The 19,231-nt window shown below is 39.3% G+C and overlaps 1 protein-coding gene across 1 annotated transcript; it reads left to right on the top strand.

Moving 5' to 3' along the window:
* The first annotated feature begins 1,839 nt into the window (after positions 1 to 1,839).
* On the top strand, positions 1,840 to 17,931 carry LOC117985110 (fatty acyl-CoA reductase 1-like). Its single transcript, XM_034971795.2, has 14 exons — positions 1,840 to 1,979; positions 4,837 to 4,943; positions 5,428 to 5,558; positions 6,376 to 6,463; positions 7,253 to 7,325; positions 7,985 to 8,075; positions 8,747 to 8,892; positions 9,583 to 9,692; positions 11,227 to 11,310; positions 11,892 to 12,000; positions 13,352 to 13,529; positions 14,198 to 14,268; positions 15,847 to 16,104; positions 17,736 to 17,931. The coding sequence occupies exons 2-14, from the start codon at positions 4,853 to 4,855 to the stop codon at positions 17,842 to 17,844; spliced, it is 1,539 nt and encodes a 512-aa protein (XP_034827686.1). The 5' UTR covers positions 1,840 to 1,979; positions 4,837 to 4,852; the 3' UTR covers positions 17,845 to 17,931.
* The last annotated feature ends 1,300 nt before the right edge of the window (positions 17,932 to 19,231 follow it).

Genomic DNA, 19,231 nt, shown 5'->3' with positions numbered 1-19,231 from the left:
ATGAAGGATAAAACTGGCCAAGTGCGAGTCAGGCTCACGCAACGAGGGTTCCGTAATTCAGTCGTATTTTTTCGACATTTTGCACGATAATTATAAAACTATGATGCGTAAAAATAAATAAAAATCTGTTTTAGAATGCACAGGTGAAGCCCTTTCATATGATACACCTAGTTATCTTACTTGGAAAATTAAAAATACTAATTATTAGTTTATGACCACAATTTAATTTTTTTGTGTGATTTGACCACAAATTCACGGTTTTCAGATTTTCCCCCTAAAGCTATAAGACCCACCTACCTGCCAAATTTCATGATTCTAGGTCAACGGGAATTACCCTGTAGGTTTCTTGACAGACAGACAGACAACAAAGTGATCCTATAAGGGTTCCGTTTTTCCTTTTGAACCCTAAAAATGGACTATTTATTTATAAATCGATTGTAAATACAATGACATAATCATTTCGCTTCGGGAAAACAACCATTACAATTTCAGCGTGTATATTGGTGATGCCCGCGACTTCGTCCGCGTGGAATTAGGTTTTTTAAAAATCCCGTGGGAACTCTTTGTTTTTCCGGGATAAAAAGTAGCCTATGTCACCCTCCAGGTCTTTATCTATACGGTCTATACCCATGCAAAAAATCACGTCAATTCGTTGCATCGCTGCGACGTGATTGACAAACAAACGCACTTTCGCATTTATAATAAGGGTACTGATAGATATGGATAATACTACATCACTATGGAAAATACCAAATTACTGAGCACAGCAGCTGAGGTATAGTACGCAACAAGTCAAGATGGCAATCGGGGAGGGAACGCCCCGCACACCCGCACAACTTCCGCGCTAACCCGATGCGGGTGAGCGCGGGTGACGTGCGGGTGTGCTTGGCGTCCCCCTCGCCTCATACTCCGATTGTCATCTCGACCTGTCGCGCACTATAAGTATAATTGAGGGTAATGCAATCTCACTGTTTTATATAAAAGAGCACAATCCGCTGTTGGCGCATAATTAATGAGTAGGTATTGTCGCTTCAATGAAACGTTATTTACATGACATGTTACGACAACGATTAATTATCGGAACGATTCTGCGTACGACGACTAGGATACGATCTAGAGTAGACTTTAATTTAAGATTAGTGTTAGATAGAGGAGTTTAATATCAAAGAGAGTCGTCGTATCTCTCTCTTTGTCGTATTCCCATCCATTTATGTAGAGGTTTTCTCGAGATACCTGATTATTGCGGAGTAATGCAATCTTACTGTTTTAAAAAATAGCACAATACAGTGCTGGCGCATAATGAATGAGTAGGTAATTGTCGCTTCAATGAAACGTTATTTAAACATGACAATATGTTACGACAACGATTAATTATCGAAACGATTCTGCGTACGACGAGTAGATTACCGTCTGGAGTAGACTTCAATAGGAGAGTTTATTATCAAGGAGAGTCGTCGTAATATCTCATCTTTGTCGTATCATTGTTGAGGATTGTGTCTCCTTCCATGAATGTAGAGATTTTCCCAAATCCGTATGTTCACTCAGTACTGAAGCGACTGTTTTCATAAGTATCACGGCTGTGAACATACGTATCACAAATTTCGTCACAGGCAGTCAACGAAACCGTGGCCGAGTGGTCAAGGCATCGGACGCGAACCCAGAAGATGCAGGTTCGATTCCTGCCGGTTACGCAATTTTTGATATGTATTTAAAATTATTTTGTAATTTCCTTGAAGTGTAGGTAAAACACTATCATATAAAATTATAAAAAATCGATGATCACCAATGCCGTAATATCGTAGGGTATAAAATGCCTATTCTAACCACGTCATTGTATCGACCATCAAGAATGGCATTGTTAAGTGTGACTCCTGACCTTACGGAGTCAGGTCCTATCGATAGAATAGTTTCAATTATTCGAGTCAATTAGCTCTGGGACCATACCTACTGTTTTGTTTACTAACGGATTTTTATTTGAGGTAAGTATTTACGGAGTTTAATTAAATTTAGCTTCACTCTCACTTATTTTTGATGCAAATTAAAAATCTAATAGGCATGATAAATAGACTTACATAGACTACACCATCACTTACCACCAGGTGAGATTTCAGTCAAAGGAAAACTTGTATCAATTTAAAAAATCGAGATTTTTCATTCTAAGAGATTTTTTATCTACTTTTATTGAACTCACTAGCTGATGCCCGCGACTTCGTACGCTTGTATTTAGGTTTTTAAAAATCCCGTTGGAACTCTTTGATTTTCCGGGATAAAAGTAGCCTATGTCACTTTCCAGGTCTTTAACTATACCCATGCAAAAAATCATGCCAATCGGTTGCTCCGTTGCAACGTGATTGAACGTGGTTGACGTGACAAACCAAACCAACAACCCAACAAACAAACACACTTTCGCATTTATAATATGGGTACCTACTGATTCTCATGGAAGTTTGTATTGAATTTCTTTCCCATCACTTATGGATACCGTGCTGTTACTTTTTATGCCTTGAAGAGTTTCTATTGAACGTGCTCTTTTTTCGGATTTTTAAATAAATATTATAGACCAGAGTTTGGCTACAAGACCTGGTGGCAAGTGATGTTGCAGCCTAAGATGGAGCGCGCTTGCTTAGAAGATGCCTATTCACTCTTGACTTGAAGGTACCTATATTATAATTGGAGGGGAAAACTGATGCTGGAAGGGTGTTCCAAATCTTAGCGGTTCGAATTAGAAATGAGATTGAAATGATTCGCAGAAACGACACGTCTACGTGGTGTTAAAAATTAGCGACGTATTGTTTTACGCCGAAGACTCATCATATTTAAAAAAAAAAAAAATTTTAATGAAAATATTACAATAAAACTTAAAGCTAGCCTTATCTAATTACTATACAAATCATAGACTTGAATAGACGGCGAAGACTTGAATATAGCTCAACTAGCTTATGCTCGCGACTTCGTCCGCGTGGACTACACAAACTTCAAACCCCCCCTTTTAGCCCCTTGGGGGTTGAATTTTCCAAAATCCTTTCTTAACGGATGCCTACGTCATAACAGCTATCTGCATGCCAAATTTCAGCCCGATACGTCCAGTAGTTTGAGCTGTGCGTTGATAGATCAGTCAGTCAGTCAGTCAGTCCCCTTTTACTTTTATATATTTAGATGAAAATAATACAATAAAACTTAAAGCTAGCCTTATCTAATTACTATACAAATCATAGACTTGAATAGACGGCGAAGACTTGAATATAGCTCAACTAGCTTATGCTCGCGACTTCGTCCGCGTGGACTACCCAAACTTCAAACCCCCCCTTTTAGCCCCTTGGGGGTTGAATTTTCCAAAATCCTTTCTTAACGGATTCCTACGTCATAACAGCTATCTGCATGCCAAATTTCAGCCCGATACGTCCAGTAGTTTGAGCTGTGCGTTGATAGATCAGTCAGTCAGTCAGTCAGTCCCCTTTTACTTTTATATATTTAGATGAAAATATTACAATAAAACTTAAAGCAGCCTTATCTAATTACTATACAAATCATAGACTTGAATAGACGGCGAAGACTTGAATATAGCTCAACTAGCTTATGCTCGCGACTTCGTCCGCGTGGACTACACAAACTTCAAACCCCCCCTTTTAGCCCCTTGGGGGATTGAATTTTCCAAAATCCTTTCTTAGCGGATGCCTACGTCATAACAGCTATTTGCATGCCAAATTTCAGCCCGATACGTCCAGTAGTTTGAGCTGTGCGTTGATAGATCAGTCAGTCAGTCAGTCAGTCCCCTTTTACTTTTATATATTTAGATGAAAATATTACAATAAAACTTAAAGCAGCCTTATCTAATTACTATACAAATCATAGACTTGAATAGACGGCGAAGACTTGAATATAGCTCAACTAGCTTATGCTCGCGACTTCGTCCGCGTGGACTACACAAACTTCAAACCCCCCCTTTTAGCCCCTTGGGGGATTGAATTTTCCAAAATCCTTTCTTAGCGGATGCCTACGTCATAACAGCTATTTGCATGCCAAATTTCAGCCCGATACGCCCAGTAGTTTGAGCTGTGCGTTGATAGATCAGTCACTCAGTCAGTCACCTTTTACTTTTATAGAATAGAATAGAATGTTTTTTATTCATGTAAACTGTTTACAAGTGCTTATGAATAGTCAGGTAGTTTTAATTTACCACTGGTTCAGAATGCCGTTCCTACCGAGAAGAACCAGCAAGAAACTCGGCGGTTGCTCTTTTATATATTTAGATTGGGTCACATTCGTAGATCTCTAGCTCTATATTATAAGTAAATCAGGGCATTAATAAAATTAGTAAGCATTCTTGTGCAATCGTATCGTATTATAATAATGAATGCTTAGGTTGCGCTTTTTACTTAACTTGCAAATCATTGTTCTATTTTGTCATTTGGCTTGTTCACTTATAGGGTTCCGTACCCGAAGGGTACCAACGGGACTATAATTACTAAGTCGCAACTGTCCGTCTGTCTGTCTGTAAGAGAACTAGAGTAACCGACATAGCTCAATGGGTTGCAAAGCTGAAGTGGCAATGGGCAGGGCACATAGTTCGTAAAACCGATGGACGTTGGGGTCCCAAGGTGCTGGAATTGCGACCTCGCACCGGAAGGCGCAGTATTGGAAGATAGGTGGACGGATGACATCAGACGAGCCGCAGGGAGCCGCGTGATTCAGGTGGCGCAAGACCGTGGCGTGTGGAAGTCCCTACAAGAGACCTATGTCCAGCAGTGGGCGTCTATCGGTTGATGATGATGATGATGATGTCATTGAGCTTTCTCCTGTTGATTTTTAACTCCTATCCACAATATTTTGTTTTAGTTAATGATACGCCGAAATGGATTTCTTGAAGGACCGAGACCTGAACAATGTGCCGACCATCTACGAGTATTATAAGGGGAAGACCATCTTCATAACTGGTGGTACAGGTATGTATTTTTTTAAATTCAGATACAAGCTGGAGCCTGGACCGATGACCTGAAGAAGGTGGTGGGGAGTGGATGGATGAGGAAGGCGGAGGACCGTGTTTGGTGGCGCGCTCTTGGAAAGGCCTATGTCCAGCAGTGGACGCAAACAGGCTGATTGATTGGATTGGATTGGATAGATACAAGCTAGCCCTTGACTGAAATCTCAACTGGTGGTAAGTGATGATGCAGTCTAAGATGGAAGCGGGCTAACCTGGAAGGAGTACGGCAGTTTTTATTAAACCTTTGGTTTCTACACGGTAGGTATCGTTCTGGAACGCTAAATCGCTTGGCGGCACGGCTTTTCCGTAGGGTGGTAACTAGCCACGGCCGAAGCCTCGAAAAGCAGTTTTAGTTCCATAGATTAGATAGATAGTAGATACCTAACTACTTGTTTAGTCTAGAACTTTGCGAGCATGAGAAGTGAAAATAGTATTTTTATTTACAGGTTTCATGGGAAAAGTTTTAGTTGAGAAACTGCTATACTCCTGCTCAGAATTGGACAGAATTTATTTGCTGTTGAGAAATAAGAAGGGCGTGAAAGCTGAGGAGAGATTGGCAGCTTTGTATTCTTCTAAGGCATGTATATTTTTAGGGTTTCGTATTTGGTGTGTTACGGATATCCGCATCCGCAGCAAATGCGGAACATTCGCAGTAATTCAAACCTTCAAATCCGCATCCGCATCAATTAATGCGGAGCTTTTACAAATGCGGATTCATATTTTCATTTGAATTCCATTTCATTCAATTCCATTCCATTCTCATCCCTTTAAAGAAAATTTTCTCGACTATTCTTGACTTTTTACCTAGGTACCTATTTAATTTAGTATTCAATCTATATAAATAATAATTAATTAAAAATCGTTTCACGCGCACGCACGTACACACACACACACACACACTCACACTCACACACTCACTCACACACACGCACACACACTGCACACACAAAAAAAACATGTTCTTAGTTACGATATTTAAAATAAAAAAAATATTATTAGCAATTATAAGTACCTACTTAGTTGTTTTTAATTTTTAAGTAGTTGTCAATGTTTAATATAAATAATATTATGATTATGGGAAGACACTGCCTCCTGAAACACAGTTTACACTACCTCAGGAGGCAGGGCCTTACACTAAAGCTTGTTAAACTACATGTTTGTAAAGATATTAAAGATTTTATTTTATTTATTTATTTAATTTATATTTGCAACAAGTATCGACCTGCAAAGTCGCGCGTTTTTGCTAGTAATTGATATCTTCGTTCACTAATTGATCAATCAAAAACTAAAAAGTGTGCAATGGTACCCAATAGGGGCGTTACGGATATTCGCATCAGCATCCGCAAATGCCGAACACTACCTACTTATTAAAATACATTTTGTGAATTTTTCAGTGTTTTGATCGACTGCGAAAGGAGAAACCAGATATTTTTCAGAAGAAGGTTTTCTTCATTGCTGGAGACTGCAGTGAAATCGGATTAGGTATGTGAAAAAACCGGCCAAGTGCGAGTCAGACTCGCGCATCGAGGGTTCCGTATAATCCATAAAAATAAATAAAAAATCTGTTTTAGAATGTACAGGTAAAGCATAACCAGACAAAAGCATTCTTTGATGGATGAATGAATTGCATTTCAATTAAACAACACATCATCATCATCATGATCAACCCATTGCCAGCTCACTACAGAGCGCGGGTCTCGTCTCAGAGTAAGAGGTTTTGGCCATAGTCTACCACGCTGGCCATGTGCGGATTGGTAGACTTCACACATCTTTGAGAACATTATGGAGAACTTTCAGGCATGCAGGATGAAACCTCACGATGTTTTCCGTCACCGTTAAAGCAAGTGATATTAATTACTTAACACGCACATAACTCCAAAGGCGGACGTCCAAGTCCTAACCACTAGGCTATCACAGCCGATCATGTCAAATAACACATGGTCAGAGGCAGATTATCCCTAAGGCAAACTAGGCACGTGCCTAGGGGCGCGAAGTTACGAAGGGGCGCGCGCGATAATATTATCTTGGAGTGACTGAAACTGCCTCTTATAGCAAAGTGTCATCACGTGATCTTCTACACTCGCTCGCATAAATAGTATAATCACCAACAAGCTATGAAATGAGACGATTCCTCGTTCTTTTGAAATTAGTTAGTATTTTTTTTAATATGGCTGCTAGACGGGCGCCTATGAGGTGCTTGCCAAGGGCGCTCTCGACATTTAATCCGCCTCTGAAAATTCTTTATAATGAAGTGTTTTCTTGTTATTTCAGGAATTTGTGCAGAAGACCAGACTCTGATTGTAAATAGAACAAATATAATTTTTCATGTTGCAGCCAGCGTAAGGTGAAAACTTAAATTATTACTTACTAGCTGACGCCCACGACTTCGTCCGCGTGGAGTTAGGTTTTTAAAAATCCCGTGGGAAACTCTCCGATTTTCCGGGATAAAAAGTAGCTTATGCCACTCTCCAGGTCTTTATCTATACCCATGCAAAAAATCATGTCAATCCGCTGCACCGTTGTGACGTGATTAAAGGACAAACCAACAAACCAATAAACCAACAAACAAACACACTTTCGCATTTATAATAACGGTACTGATTGATACTCATAATCATTATCCAATAGCTGTAAGTTCCCCTTGTAAAATAAAATGAAAAAATTATGCTAAATTGTATCTTCTTGTTACCTTTTCATTGTCCACCCCTTAAGACGATTTTGATAAAATTTGGTACAGAAATAACTTGCATACCGAAGACGAACACAAGCTTCTTTTTATCCCAAAAAATCGAAGTTTCCACGGAATTTTTGAAGATTTAAATCAAGACGACACATTCGCGGGCATCATCTTGTTTCACAATGAAAGGAGGGAAATGTAAAAGCTTTTTCTTTATTTTACCCTTGTCCCATTTCATTTGGAGTCGGGCTCCCTTGTAAGCGCAGGACTTTCTATCCTGATGTTATGGGGGAAAATTGATAAAAAAACAAATGTTTTTATTTTAGATTTGATGATTCGTTAAAATCTGCGGCCAGGCTAAATCTTCGAGGTACAAGGGAGATGGTGGAACTCGCTAAGGAAGTCCGACATTTGGAGGTTTGTATAGCTACTACGTTAGGGCTATGTTGGGTGTCTCTCTGAGGGACAAAATCCGTAACGAGGAAATCCGTCGGAGAACCAAAGTGACTGACATATCTCAACGAATTAGCCAGCTGAAGTGGCAGTGGGCAGGCCACGTCTGCCGCAGAACCGATGGCCACTGGGGCAGACGTGTTCTGGAGTGGAGACCGTGTATCGGCAAGCGCAGTGTGGGACGACCTCCAACCCGCTGGACTGACGACCTTAAGAAGATAGCGGGAAGTGGGTGGATGAGGAAGGCAGAGGATCGTGCGTGCGCTCTTGAGAAGGCCTATGTCCAGCAGTAGAAGCAAACAGGCTGATTGATTGATTGATTGATTCATAGCTACTACGTCATATCATCAAAGGGAACCCAGCAGGGCTGAAATTTTTCATGCAGCACGTACTATTATGACGTAGGCATCCGCTAAGAAAGGATTTTTGAAAATTCAACCCCTAAGGGGGTAAAATAGAGGTTTGAAATTTGTGTAGTCCACGCGGTCGAAGTCGCGAGCATAAGTTAGTAGGTATTTTTAACGAGTCTCAGAGAGATACTTGATTCCGGTGGCGCAAGATCGTAGCGTGTGGAAGTCCTTACAAGAGAAATTATGGTCAGTAAAATTTTCTATTAACTTTTCTTTGAATTTCAGGTGCTGGTCCATGTCTCGACGTCCTACGCCAACACGAACAGACAATGTATCGAAGAGGTTATCTACCCGGCTTTTGCGGACTGGAGAGACACCCTGGACATATGCGAGAAAATCGACGATCACACGCTGAATGCTCTCACTCCTAAGTTAGTATATTCGATAAGCTGGAATAGAAGATGAGCATAATGTACATCTCGCTAATCTTGCCATAGTTATTTGCATAACTTCTCTTTTTTTATGTACTTACAATTAAAGCAGTAAAATCTAAGTCAAGCAAATTTTTAGGGTTCTGTACCTCAAAAGGAAAAACGGAACCCTTATGGGATCACTTTGTTGTCTGTCTGTCAAGAAACCTACAGGGTAGGTACTTCCCGTTGACCTAGAATCATGAAATTTGGCAGGTAAGTAAATCTTATAGCAGACATAAGGGGAAAAATCAGAAAACCGTGAATTTGTGGTTACATCACAGAAAAAAAAATTGTGGTCATGAACTAATAAATTAGTGTTTTCAATTTTCTAAGTAAGATAGCTATATCAAGTGGGGTATCATATGAAAGGGCTTCACTTGTGCATTCTAAAACAGATTTTTATTTATTTTTATGCATCATAGTTTTTGGTTTACCGTGCAAAATGTCGAAAAAATACGATTGTAGTACGAAACAGTCGGTGCGCGAGCCTGACTCGCACTTAGCCAGTTTTTTTTGTAGTTAGTAGAAGCTATTTAGAGTCTGTTATTCTTTATTTAGTGTTTAGTTTTATGTATTTAGTGTTTATTGGTCTTCATTAAAATAAATTTATTTGTTTTTCCTCATTTATTGTACGAGAATCTTTTTCAGGTATTTAGGCGAGCTTCCAAATACCTATGTATTTACCAAACAGTTGGCGGAACACGTAATGGCTGAGCAGAAGGGCAAACTGCCTATCGTCATCATGAGGCCGTCTATCGGTAATTCATTCTTTTTTAGGGTTCCGTACCTCAAAAGGAAAAACGGAACCCTTGTAGGATCACTTTGTTGTCTGTCTGTCTGTCTGTCTGTCCGTTTGTCTGTCAAGAAACCTACAGGGTACTTCCCGTTGATCTAGAATCATGAAATTTGGCAGGTAGGTAGATCTTATAGCTGACATTTGGGGAAAAATCTGAAAATTGTGAATTTAGGGTTAGATCACACAACAAAAAATTAAATTGTGGTCATGCGCTAATAATTAGTATTTTCAACTTTCGAAGTGAGTGACTATATCAAGTGGGGTATCATATGAAAGGTCTTCACTTGTACATTCTAAAACAGATTTTTATTTATTTTTATGCATCATAGTTTTTGAATTATCGTGCAAAATGTCGAAAAAATACGACTGTAGTACGGAACCCTCATTGCGCGAGCCTGACTCGCACTTGGCCGGTTTTTTTTTGCTAACGGTCATCCCGGTAGGTAAACGACATTCAAATCAAATGGTTTATTCAAAATAGGTAATAAATTACACTTTTTGAAAGTCGGTTGTTGCATTTGTAATATGATAATATAGTGGTGATAATTTTTACGCGAACTTAAAAACTAAAGCTACGAGGGTTCCAAACGCGCCCAGGTCTGAGAATAGCCCACAACAAATTCATCGTTCTTCTTCTTGCTAGTGTTTATCCCGGCCCGGGATTTCCGGGTTATGCATGGGTCAGCTAAGCCGAAAGTTGCTTACATTTTCTAAATATTATATTGCATACACTTTAATTGCAAAAATCGTTGGTCAGGCTGTTTGGCAAGATATAGGAATCATTTTATTTCCAATGCCATAGTTCTTCAACCTGAAATTTTTCTTTTAGTACCTACATAGTGCCACTTTTGGTACATAGTGCCACTTTTAGTACATAGTGCCACTTTTAGTACATACTGCTACTTTTAGTATAATATAGAAGTGCCACTTTTAATACGTCATAGTGCCACTTTTAGTACATAGTGCCACTTTTTGCTTGACCACTTTAAAAATGTCAATATGTATTATTTATTTTTGAAAACAAAAATGTTTATTTTTTGAAAGTTTTAAATCACTACCCATAATATTATTATAAAAATGCGAAAGTGTGTTCGTTGATTTGTCTTGTCCTTCGCTGCAATTGAGTGACGTGGTTTTGTGCGATTGTATTAGTTAAAGACAATCGCAATTTTATCGCGAGAAAAGAGTTCTCACGGTATTTTTAAAAGCCTAAATCGACGCGGACAAAATCGCGGCCATCAGCTGGTTATTCTGTAAAAATGACGAGCAAACCAGTAGAGGAACTTACTTACAGCCGCACTCAGAGTCGCTTAATCGTTACTTAAGATTTAGTTAAAACGAGACAGATTTATGTAAGATATATAGATCTGATTAAGCGACTTTGAGTGCGGCTGTGAGTAGGATTTTATCAAGTTATTATTTTGAGAGAACACGTTGAACATTCGTTCCAAATTTCGCGTGATAGGAACAGTGCAGAAATTATTTTTTAATTTCAGTGATATCGAGTCATACTGAACCATTAGTGGGATGGATAGAAAACCTAAATGGGCCAGTTGGAACGATGATTGCTAGTGGTAAAGGTAAATATACCAGCTTGAGTACTTCAAGTACCCTCGAGGCTCGATTACTCAATTAGAGAAAGTCTTAAGGCTGAATACTCAAGTATACCTACTCAAATTTGAGTAACAGGGCGTCCCAAAAACTTTTCTTCTTGGACATATCCATACTTCCATATCCATACATCCTTATCCAAACTTCCATACTAATATTATAAATGCGAAGGTGTGTCAGTCTGTCTGTCTGCTAGCTTTTCACAGCCCAACAGTTCAACTGATTTGGATGAAATTTGGTACAAAGTTAGGTTATATCCCGAAACCGGCTACTTTTTATCCAGGAAAATCAAAGAGTTCCCACGGGAAAAGGCCCATCCGTTTAACCGATTTGTATGAAACTAGCTTATGCTAGCGACTTTGTCCGCGTGGACTACACAAATTTAAAAACCTAATTTCACCACCTTGGAGGTTGAATTTTCAAAAATCCTTTCTCAGCGGATGCTTTCAATGTTCTGCCGATTATTTTTTTGGTCTTGAAGAGATATAATAAGTAATTTGTGCGGAAAAGTATGAAGTGTCTTCTAAACTAGGACATTTTTAATTTCTAGGAATTCTTCGGACAATGTACACCAATCCAGATTTAGAAGCAGATTATATACCAGTTGATGTATGCATAAAGTCCTTCATAGCGGGGGCTTGGGCGAGAGGCACCCAAAAGTAAGCAATTCGATAACTCTAGAATAGAAAGAAAAAGAAAAGAAAGAAAGAAAACCTTTTTATTTGATCACAATGAACACTCCAATAAACCTTAAAGCTAATTTAATTAACTACATATAATTGTAATACTAATAATTATACTTATAGGTAAAAAATATTCTAAACTAGCTGCCCTGGCGAACTTCGTTCCGCCTAACAGTCGATTCAAATTTTTTAAATTTTTCTCTCCGTAAGAACCATCCTCGTACTTCAAGAAATATTATAAAAAAGAATTAGCGAAATCGGTTCAGCTGTTCTCGAGATTTACGATGACCAACACATTTAGTGATTCATTTTTATATAGAGAAGATAAAGTGTCACATTTGACCAAATATAGGTCTCCCACTCAGCATCATGCTGCAGCAAGCTGCAGCGCTGGTTTTCAGTACGTAAGGGTCCTAAGGTGCTTGAATGGTGACCTTGCAAACTTGGAAGGAGTATGGCAGTTTTTTAAAAGCATCTTCATAATCTTCGACCGATAGATGTCCACTGGGCATAGGTCTCTTATAGGGTCTATCTACCACATGCCACGGTCTTGCGCCGCGTGAATCCAGCGGCTCCATCGACTCATTTGATGTTATTTGCCCATCTAGTAGGAGAGACCAACGCTGCGCCTTTCGGTGCGAGGTTGCCATTCTAGCATTTTGGGACCCCAACGTCTATTAGTTTTTTAATTAAACCTTACATCTTATTGATTTCTAAACGGCATCGAGTCGAAATTCCAAATCGCTTGGTGGATTGGCTTTGTTTTGATGGTAATTAGCAACAGCCGAATCCTCCCACCAGACCAGACCTAAGACAATTGAAATCAATACCCATATTATAAATGCGAAAGCGTGTTTGTTTGTTGGTTTGTCCTTCAATCGCGTCGCAAAAGAACAACGGATCGACATGATATTTTGCATGGGCATAGTTCAATACCTTTATCCTAGAAAATCAAAGAATTCCCACGGGATTTCTAAAAACCTAAATCCACGTGTACGAAGTCGTGGGAATCAGCTAGTTTTTTTATAAATTCTGAAATTATCCCGGCTGTGAAACCAGTGGCCCTACCGCGGTTGTTAGACAGCTACAATGTCACGATCGCAATCATCTCTGATTGGTTAATGCTCGCTCACTATTGGCCACAATGCATTGTTCCAACAAGAATCGCACAAATTCAGCCAATCAGAACAATTGAGATTGTAATAATGATTGATGCAGGTTTAAGACAATCGCCCTACAGGATTTTCCATTTATAAGACCACAAGCGTACATCATTGCGCCAGGGAGGTCGTCAATTTTTTTTGAATTTTGTCTCTTTGCGTTCCAGGTTAAAACCAACAGATGACATAGACGTGTACAATTGTTCCTCCAGTCACATGAAAACCATGACTATGGGTGAAGTAGTTACCTACGGCAAGAAAATTGTCCGCGAGATTCCTTTAGAGGGAATGCTCTGGTATGCTGGAGGGTCCGTGACGACCTCCAGGCTACTGTACTATTTTAAGGTAGGTATTTTACCGTTGCTGTGATAGCCTAGTGGTTAGGACGTCCGCCTTCTAGTTGGAGGTCGGGGGTTCGATTCCAGGCACGCACCTCTAACTTTTCGGAGTTATGTGCGTTAAAGTAATTAAATATCACGTGCTTTAACGAATAACGGTGAAGGAAAACATCGTGAGGAAACCTGCATGCCTGAGAGTTCTCCATTATGTTCTCAAAGATGTGAGAAGAGAAAGAAAATTGGTTTGAACGAAATCTAGTAAGTAGTTTTTAATTTATCGTGCAAAATGTCGATAAAATACGATTGTACTACGGAACCCTCAGTGCGCGAGTCTGATTCGCACTTGGCCAGTTTTTTTTATCAGCAGACATAAATGGAAATTGTATGGAGCCTCACGCACTCGTAAAAAAATACGCGCGAATATCTTTATACCATTTTCAAGTCGCAGAATTCTACTTACTCCTCATCTGGTGACAGAAGGGCTGGCTCATTTTTTTGCGCAACGGATCAGCCTGGCTGTCTAGCGCGGAAATGCAGCCAGTATTCTTGTCACCATTCCACGTGAGTATGATTTGAGATAGGTTAGCTTTAAGTTTTATTGTAATACCTATTTTCATTAAAAAAAAGGAGGATAGTTCAGCGATGCTAATCTTATGTACATTAAATTATCTTCAGGTGCTGTTCTTTCATTTATTGCCAGCAATTTTGGTGGATCTCGTATTAAGGGTAACTGGTAATAAGCCGATGTAAGTAAATCCATACTATACCTATTTCCATACTAATATCATAAACGAGCCTCAATGGCTCAACCGGTAAAGGAGTGGACTGAAAACCGAAAGGTCGACGGTTCAAATCCCGCCCGTTGCACTATTGTCGTACCTACTCCTAGCACAAGCCTGACGCTTAATTGGAGAGGAAAGGGGAATATTAGTCATTTAATATGGCTAATATTCTTTTAAAATAAAAAAATAAAAAAAACGCTGTGATAGCCTAGTGGTTAGGAAGTCGGCTTCTTAATCGGAGGTCGGGGGTTCGATCCTCTAACTTCTCGGAGTTATTTGCGACTTAAGTAATTAAATATCACTTGCTTTAACGGTGAAGAAAAACATCGCGAGGAAACAAGCATGCCTGTTCTCCATAATGTTCTCAAAGGTGTGAAGTCTGCCAATCCGCACTTGGCAAGCATGACAGACTATGGCCAAAAGCCTCTCACTATGAAAGGATACCCGAGCTCTGTAGTGTGCCGGTCATGATGATGATGATGATTTGAAGAAAATCCTGAATGGAAATGGATCAAGATTCCTAGCAATAAGGAATACGATGCACAGATATTTTTTATAAAAAAACTAGCTGATGCCCGCGACTTCGTACGCGTGGATTTAGGTTTTTAAAAATCCTGTGGGAACTTTTAATTTTTCCGGGATAAAAAGTAGCCTATGTCCTTCCCCGGGTTACAAGCTACCTCTGTACTAAATTTCGCTAAAATCGGTTGAACGGTTGAGCCGTGAAAAGCTAGCAGACAGACAGACAGACACACTTTCGCATTTATAATATTAGTATGGATATTAGCCAAGTTCATCGTGATAGTCATCATTCATATTCCCCTTTCCCCTCCAATTAAGCGTTAAGCTTGGGCAAGGAGTAGGTACGACAATAGTGCAACGGGAGGGGATTTGAACGACCTTTCGGATTTCAGTCCGCTCCCTTAACCGTTGAGCTATTGAAGCTATGAATGTTGTTTTTGAAAATGTCTGTTTGTAGGGTTCCGTAGTAAACAAGGAACCCTTATAGTTTCGCCATGTCCGTCCGTCTGTCCGTCCGTCCATCCGTCCTCGGTTAACCTTAGAGACTATTAGTGCTAGAAATCTGTAATTTGGCATAGGTGTATAAATATTAGTCACGCCGACAAAGTGGTGATATAAAATTGTGATTAATATTTTTATTTAGGGTAGCTCCCCTACATGTAAAGTGGCGATGATTTTTTTAGTATATACCCCATAGTGTGGGGTATCGACGAATAGGTCTTTTAAAAATAACAATATGATGTTTTAAAGTGCTAATTTTTATTAGAGTCAAGTGTGTCCCCCCCTCTGTCAGCCAAATGGTAGTACATAATATAGGAACGTGAAAAAATTCACAGCAGTAGTAGGTATATATAATCAATTTTAAAGGAAAACTATCATGGCTAAGTAGGGTTCACTGGTTATGGAGTCTTACGGAACCCTACACTGCGCGTGGCCCGCCAGGCACTTGGCCGGTTTTTTAAATTATATCTTGTACTTCCTAATCTGAGAACTGTGGAATTTTATCGGGGCAATTTACAGGCTGGTCAAACTCCAACGTCGCATCTATTCAGCTAACTTAGCATTGCAATACTACGTGACCCGGCAATGGACATTCACCAACAAAAACATCATAGAACTGCGAGAGAAGATCAGAGAAGAAGACCGCGATCACTTCTATTACGAGATGGAGACGATAAACCCTGAAGAGTTCTTCAAGAATGCGTGTATTGGAGGAAAGGTGTATATACTGAACGAGAGAATGGAAGATCTTCCAAAAGCTAAGGCCCATTTTAGAAGGTGTGTTTTTTATATACACTCTGTATTTGTCTTATATACAGAGTGTAACCAGAACGCTAGCAAAAACGAAGACAGGTGATAGTACTGATGATCATTGATATGATACCACAAAAAATAAGCGAAAAAAATTTAAATAAAATCCTTTATTTTGAAAAGTTCGCGATATATTGCAAACAAAACATCTGACTGAATGACGCTAGAGGTCAATAAACATTGCGTAGGTAGGCTACTTGGAGTCAATGTCGCGTCGTAAGTGGAGCATTGACCCGAGTTTTGCACGATATACATTGCGTGTTTGAAAAATACTACATCACTAAAACTACAAAATGAGGGAAATGGTTATTGATATTCGATTGTGTTTAGGTAGTAAACAATAAGGCTAAGTTTTTGCTAGCGTTCTCGTTACACCCTGTATTATGTATGTATATGTATAAAATAAAAAGCTGCCTGACTGACTGACTGATCTATCAACGCACAGCCACAGAATATACACGTATAATAACACTAACGTAGCACAGCTCGAACCACTGGACGGATTGGGCTGTTTTTTAGGGTTCCGTACCTCAAAAGGAAAAACGGAACCCTTATAGGATCACTTTGTTGTCTGTCTGTCTGTCCGTCTGTCTGTCAAGAAACCTACAGGGTACTTCCCGTTGACCTAGAATCATGAAATTTATCAAGTAGGTAGATCTTATATCTGACGTTTGGGGAAAAATCTGAAACCCGTGAATTTAGGGTTAGATCACACAAAAAAAATTAAATTGTGGTCATGAACTAATAATTAGTATTTACAACTTTCGAAGTGAGTGACTATATCAAGTGGGATATCATATGAAAGGTCTGCACCTGTACATTCTAAAACAGATTTTTATTTATTTTTATGCATCATAGTTTTTGAATTATCGTGCAAAATGTCGAAAAAATACGACTGTAGTACGGAACCCTCATTGCGCGAGCCTGACTCTCACTTGGCCGGATTTTGTCAATTTCTAGGATTCCAACACCCGATGGGTACCAACGGGACCCTATTACTAAGCTGTCCGCCTGTCCGTCCATTTGTCCGTTCTTCTGGCCATCTGTTTGTCTGCCAGTGCGCTGCCGCATTGACAGACGAGTCTGAGTCCGACTCGCACTTGACTTAACCGGTATTTTTAGGGTTCCGTACCTCAAAAGTAAAACGGAAGCATTTAAGTAGGTACCTATAGGATCACTTTGTTGTCTGTCTGTCGATCTGTCAACAAACTTACAGGGTAGGTACTTCCCGTTGACCTAGAATCATGAAATTTGGTAGGTAGGTCTTATAGCAGACATTCGGGGAAAAATTTGAAAACCGTGAATTTGTGGTTACATCACACAAAAAAAATTAAATTGTGGTCATGAACTAATAATTTTTATTTTCAATTTTTGAAGTAAGATAACTATATCAAGTGGGGTATCTTATGAAAGGTCTTCACCTGTGCATTCTAAAACATATTTATATTTATTTTTATGCATCATAGTTTTAACTTTTTGAATTATCGTGCAAAGTGACGAAAAAATACGACTCTAGTACGAAATTCTCGTTGCGCGAGCCTGACTCGCACTTGGCCGGTTTTTACTGTAGTAATTAATTAATTTTGGTGTTCTTACAGAATGGAGCTATTGGACCGGGTGGTCAGTACTGCAATAAAAGGTTATGTCCTATGGTTGCTACTCAATATTGGATTTGTGAAGCGACTCCTCCAATCTATCTTTTACTAATGTTTGTCAAATAAGTTAGGTACCTACCAATTTTGTAATAAACTTCATGGAACAATAAAATTAATTTTATGATCTACTTAAAATATACTATAATTGTATCATTATATTATGTCCAGTTCTTACCACTCGAATAGAATACGATCAACCGTATTGCTTGCTTTGCCTGCATGTGTAGTAGCGGGAGGGCGAGTGCGCATATCGCATGATGCATATTGTACCATACAGATTTATCTGGAGGCGTAACGTACACTCCACGAGAAATTTTTGTCTAAATATGCATTTTCTCGTGGACGCGCATGTCAGACTTGGGTTTGGTTCGGTTTAAAGAATTTATTCTCAAAAAGAACATACTGTTCACTTACATTAAGATTAATTATATATACATTTTAGTAACTACTAACACAGACGCATGCATTACAAATTCAATTGTAAATTTTACTATAATAATGTGGCTAATTCCGTTGTACACAATCTCTAAACTAAACTAAACTGGTTGATTAGTTTTATATCAAACTAAGTAGTTTTGCCTATAAATATAATTTAGAGCCTAAAGTACTTGGAAAAATATAGCTAGTAGGTATATCTAAATATATAAAAGGAAAAGGTGACTGACTGACTGACTGATCTATCAACGCTCAACTCAAACTACTGGACGGATCGGGCTGAAATTTGGCATGCAGATAGCTATTATGATGTAGGCATCCGCTAAGAAAGGATTTTTGAAAATCCCACCCCTAAGGGGGTAGAATAGGGGTTTGAATTTTGTGTAGTCCACGCGGACGAAGTCGCGAACATAAGCTAGTTGCAAATAAAACAATAAAACATCTGACTGACGCTAGAGGTCAACGAAAGTTGCGTAAGTAGGCCATTCGGAGTCAATGCCTACTACAAAAATGGTCAAATGGTTATTGGTATTGGATTGTGTTTAGGTGGTAGGTATATAACATTACAATATAGCTAAGTTTTTGTAAGCGTTCTGGTTACACCCTGTATACATTAATATATAATCATTGGTAGTGTGTTTCTACTTTCTGTAGAATATGTATCGCGAAGTAGTTATATTTTCATGATATTTTCGCTTTGTAACGGTATAGTCTAGGAGCTGGTGCAAAGCGATATGTTCGGAGTATTTTGTACTATACCGTAGTACTGTATCCACGGAGAGAAGTTAGTATCTAAGGCGTAGAATACATAATCCATCATCATCATCAACCGATAAGACGTTCACTGCTGGACATAGGTCTCTTGTAGGGACATTCACACGCCACGGTCTTGCACCTCCTGAATCCAGCGGCTCCGTGCGACTCGTCTGATGTCGTCTGTCCATCTAGTGGGGAGTCTTCCAACGCTGCGTCTTCCAGTACGAGCTCGCCATTCCAGCACCTTG

The sequence above is a fragment of the Maniola hyperantus genome, chromosome 9, assembly GCF_902806685.2.
Source record: "Maniola hyperantus chromosome 9, iAphHyp1.2, whole genome shotgun sequence".
Classification (NCBI taxonomy): Eukaryota; Metazoa; Arthropoda; class Insecta; order Lepidoptera; family Nymphalidae; genus Maniola; species Maniola hyperantus.
Note: the sequence above shows the minus strand (reverse complement) of the source record. Positions and strands in the feature narration are given on the sequence as shown.

What these genes read in the sequence shown, in the direction of transcription:
- LOC117985110 (XM_034971795.2), top strand. Translation starts at nt 4,853, where the DNA reads ATGGATTTCTTGAAGGACCGAGACCTGAACAATGTGCCGACCATCTAC. An exon ending in CAGCTTTGTATTCTTCTAAG is followed by an intron (nt 5,559 to 6,375) that starts GCATGTATATTT and finishes TGAATTTTTCAG; the next exon opens with TGTTTTGATCGACTGCGAAA. An exon ending in TGGGCGAGAGGCACCCAAAA is followed by an intron (nt 12,001 to 13,351) that starts GTAAGCAATTCG and finishes TTTGCGTTCCAG; the next exon opens with GTTAAAACCAACAGATGACA.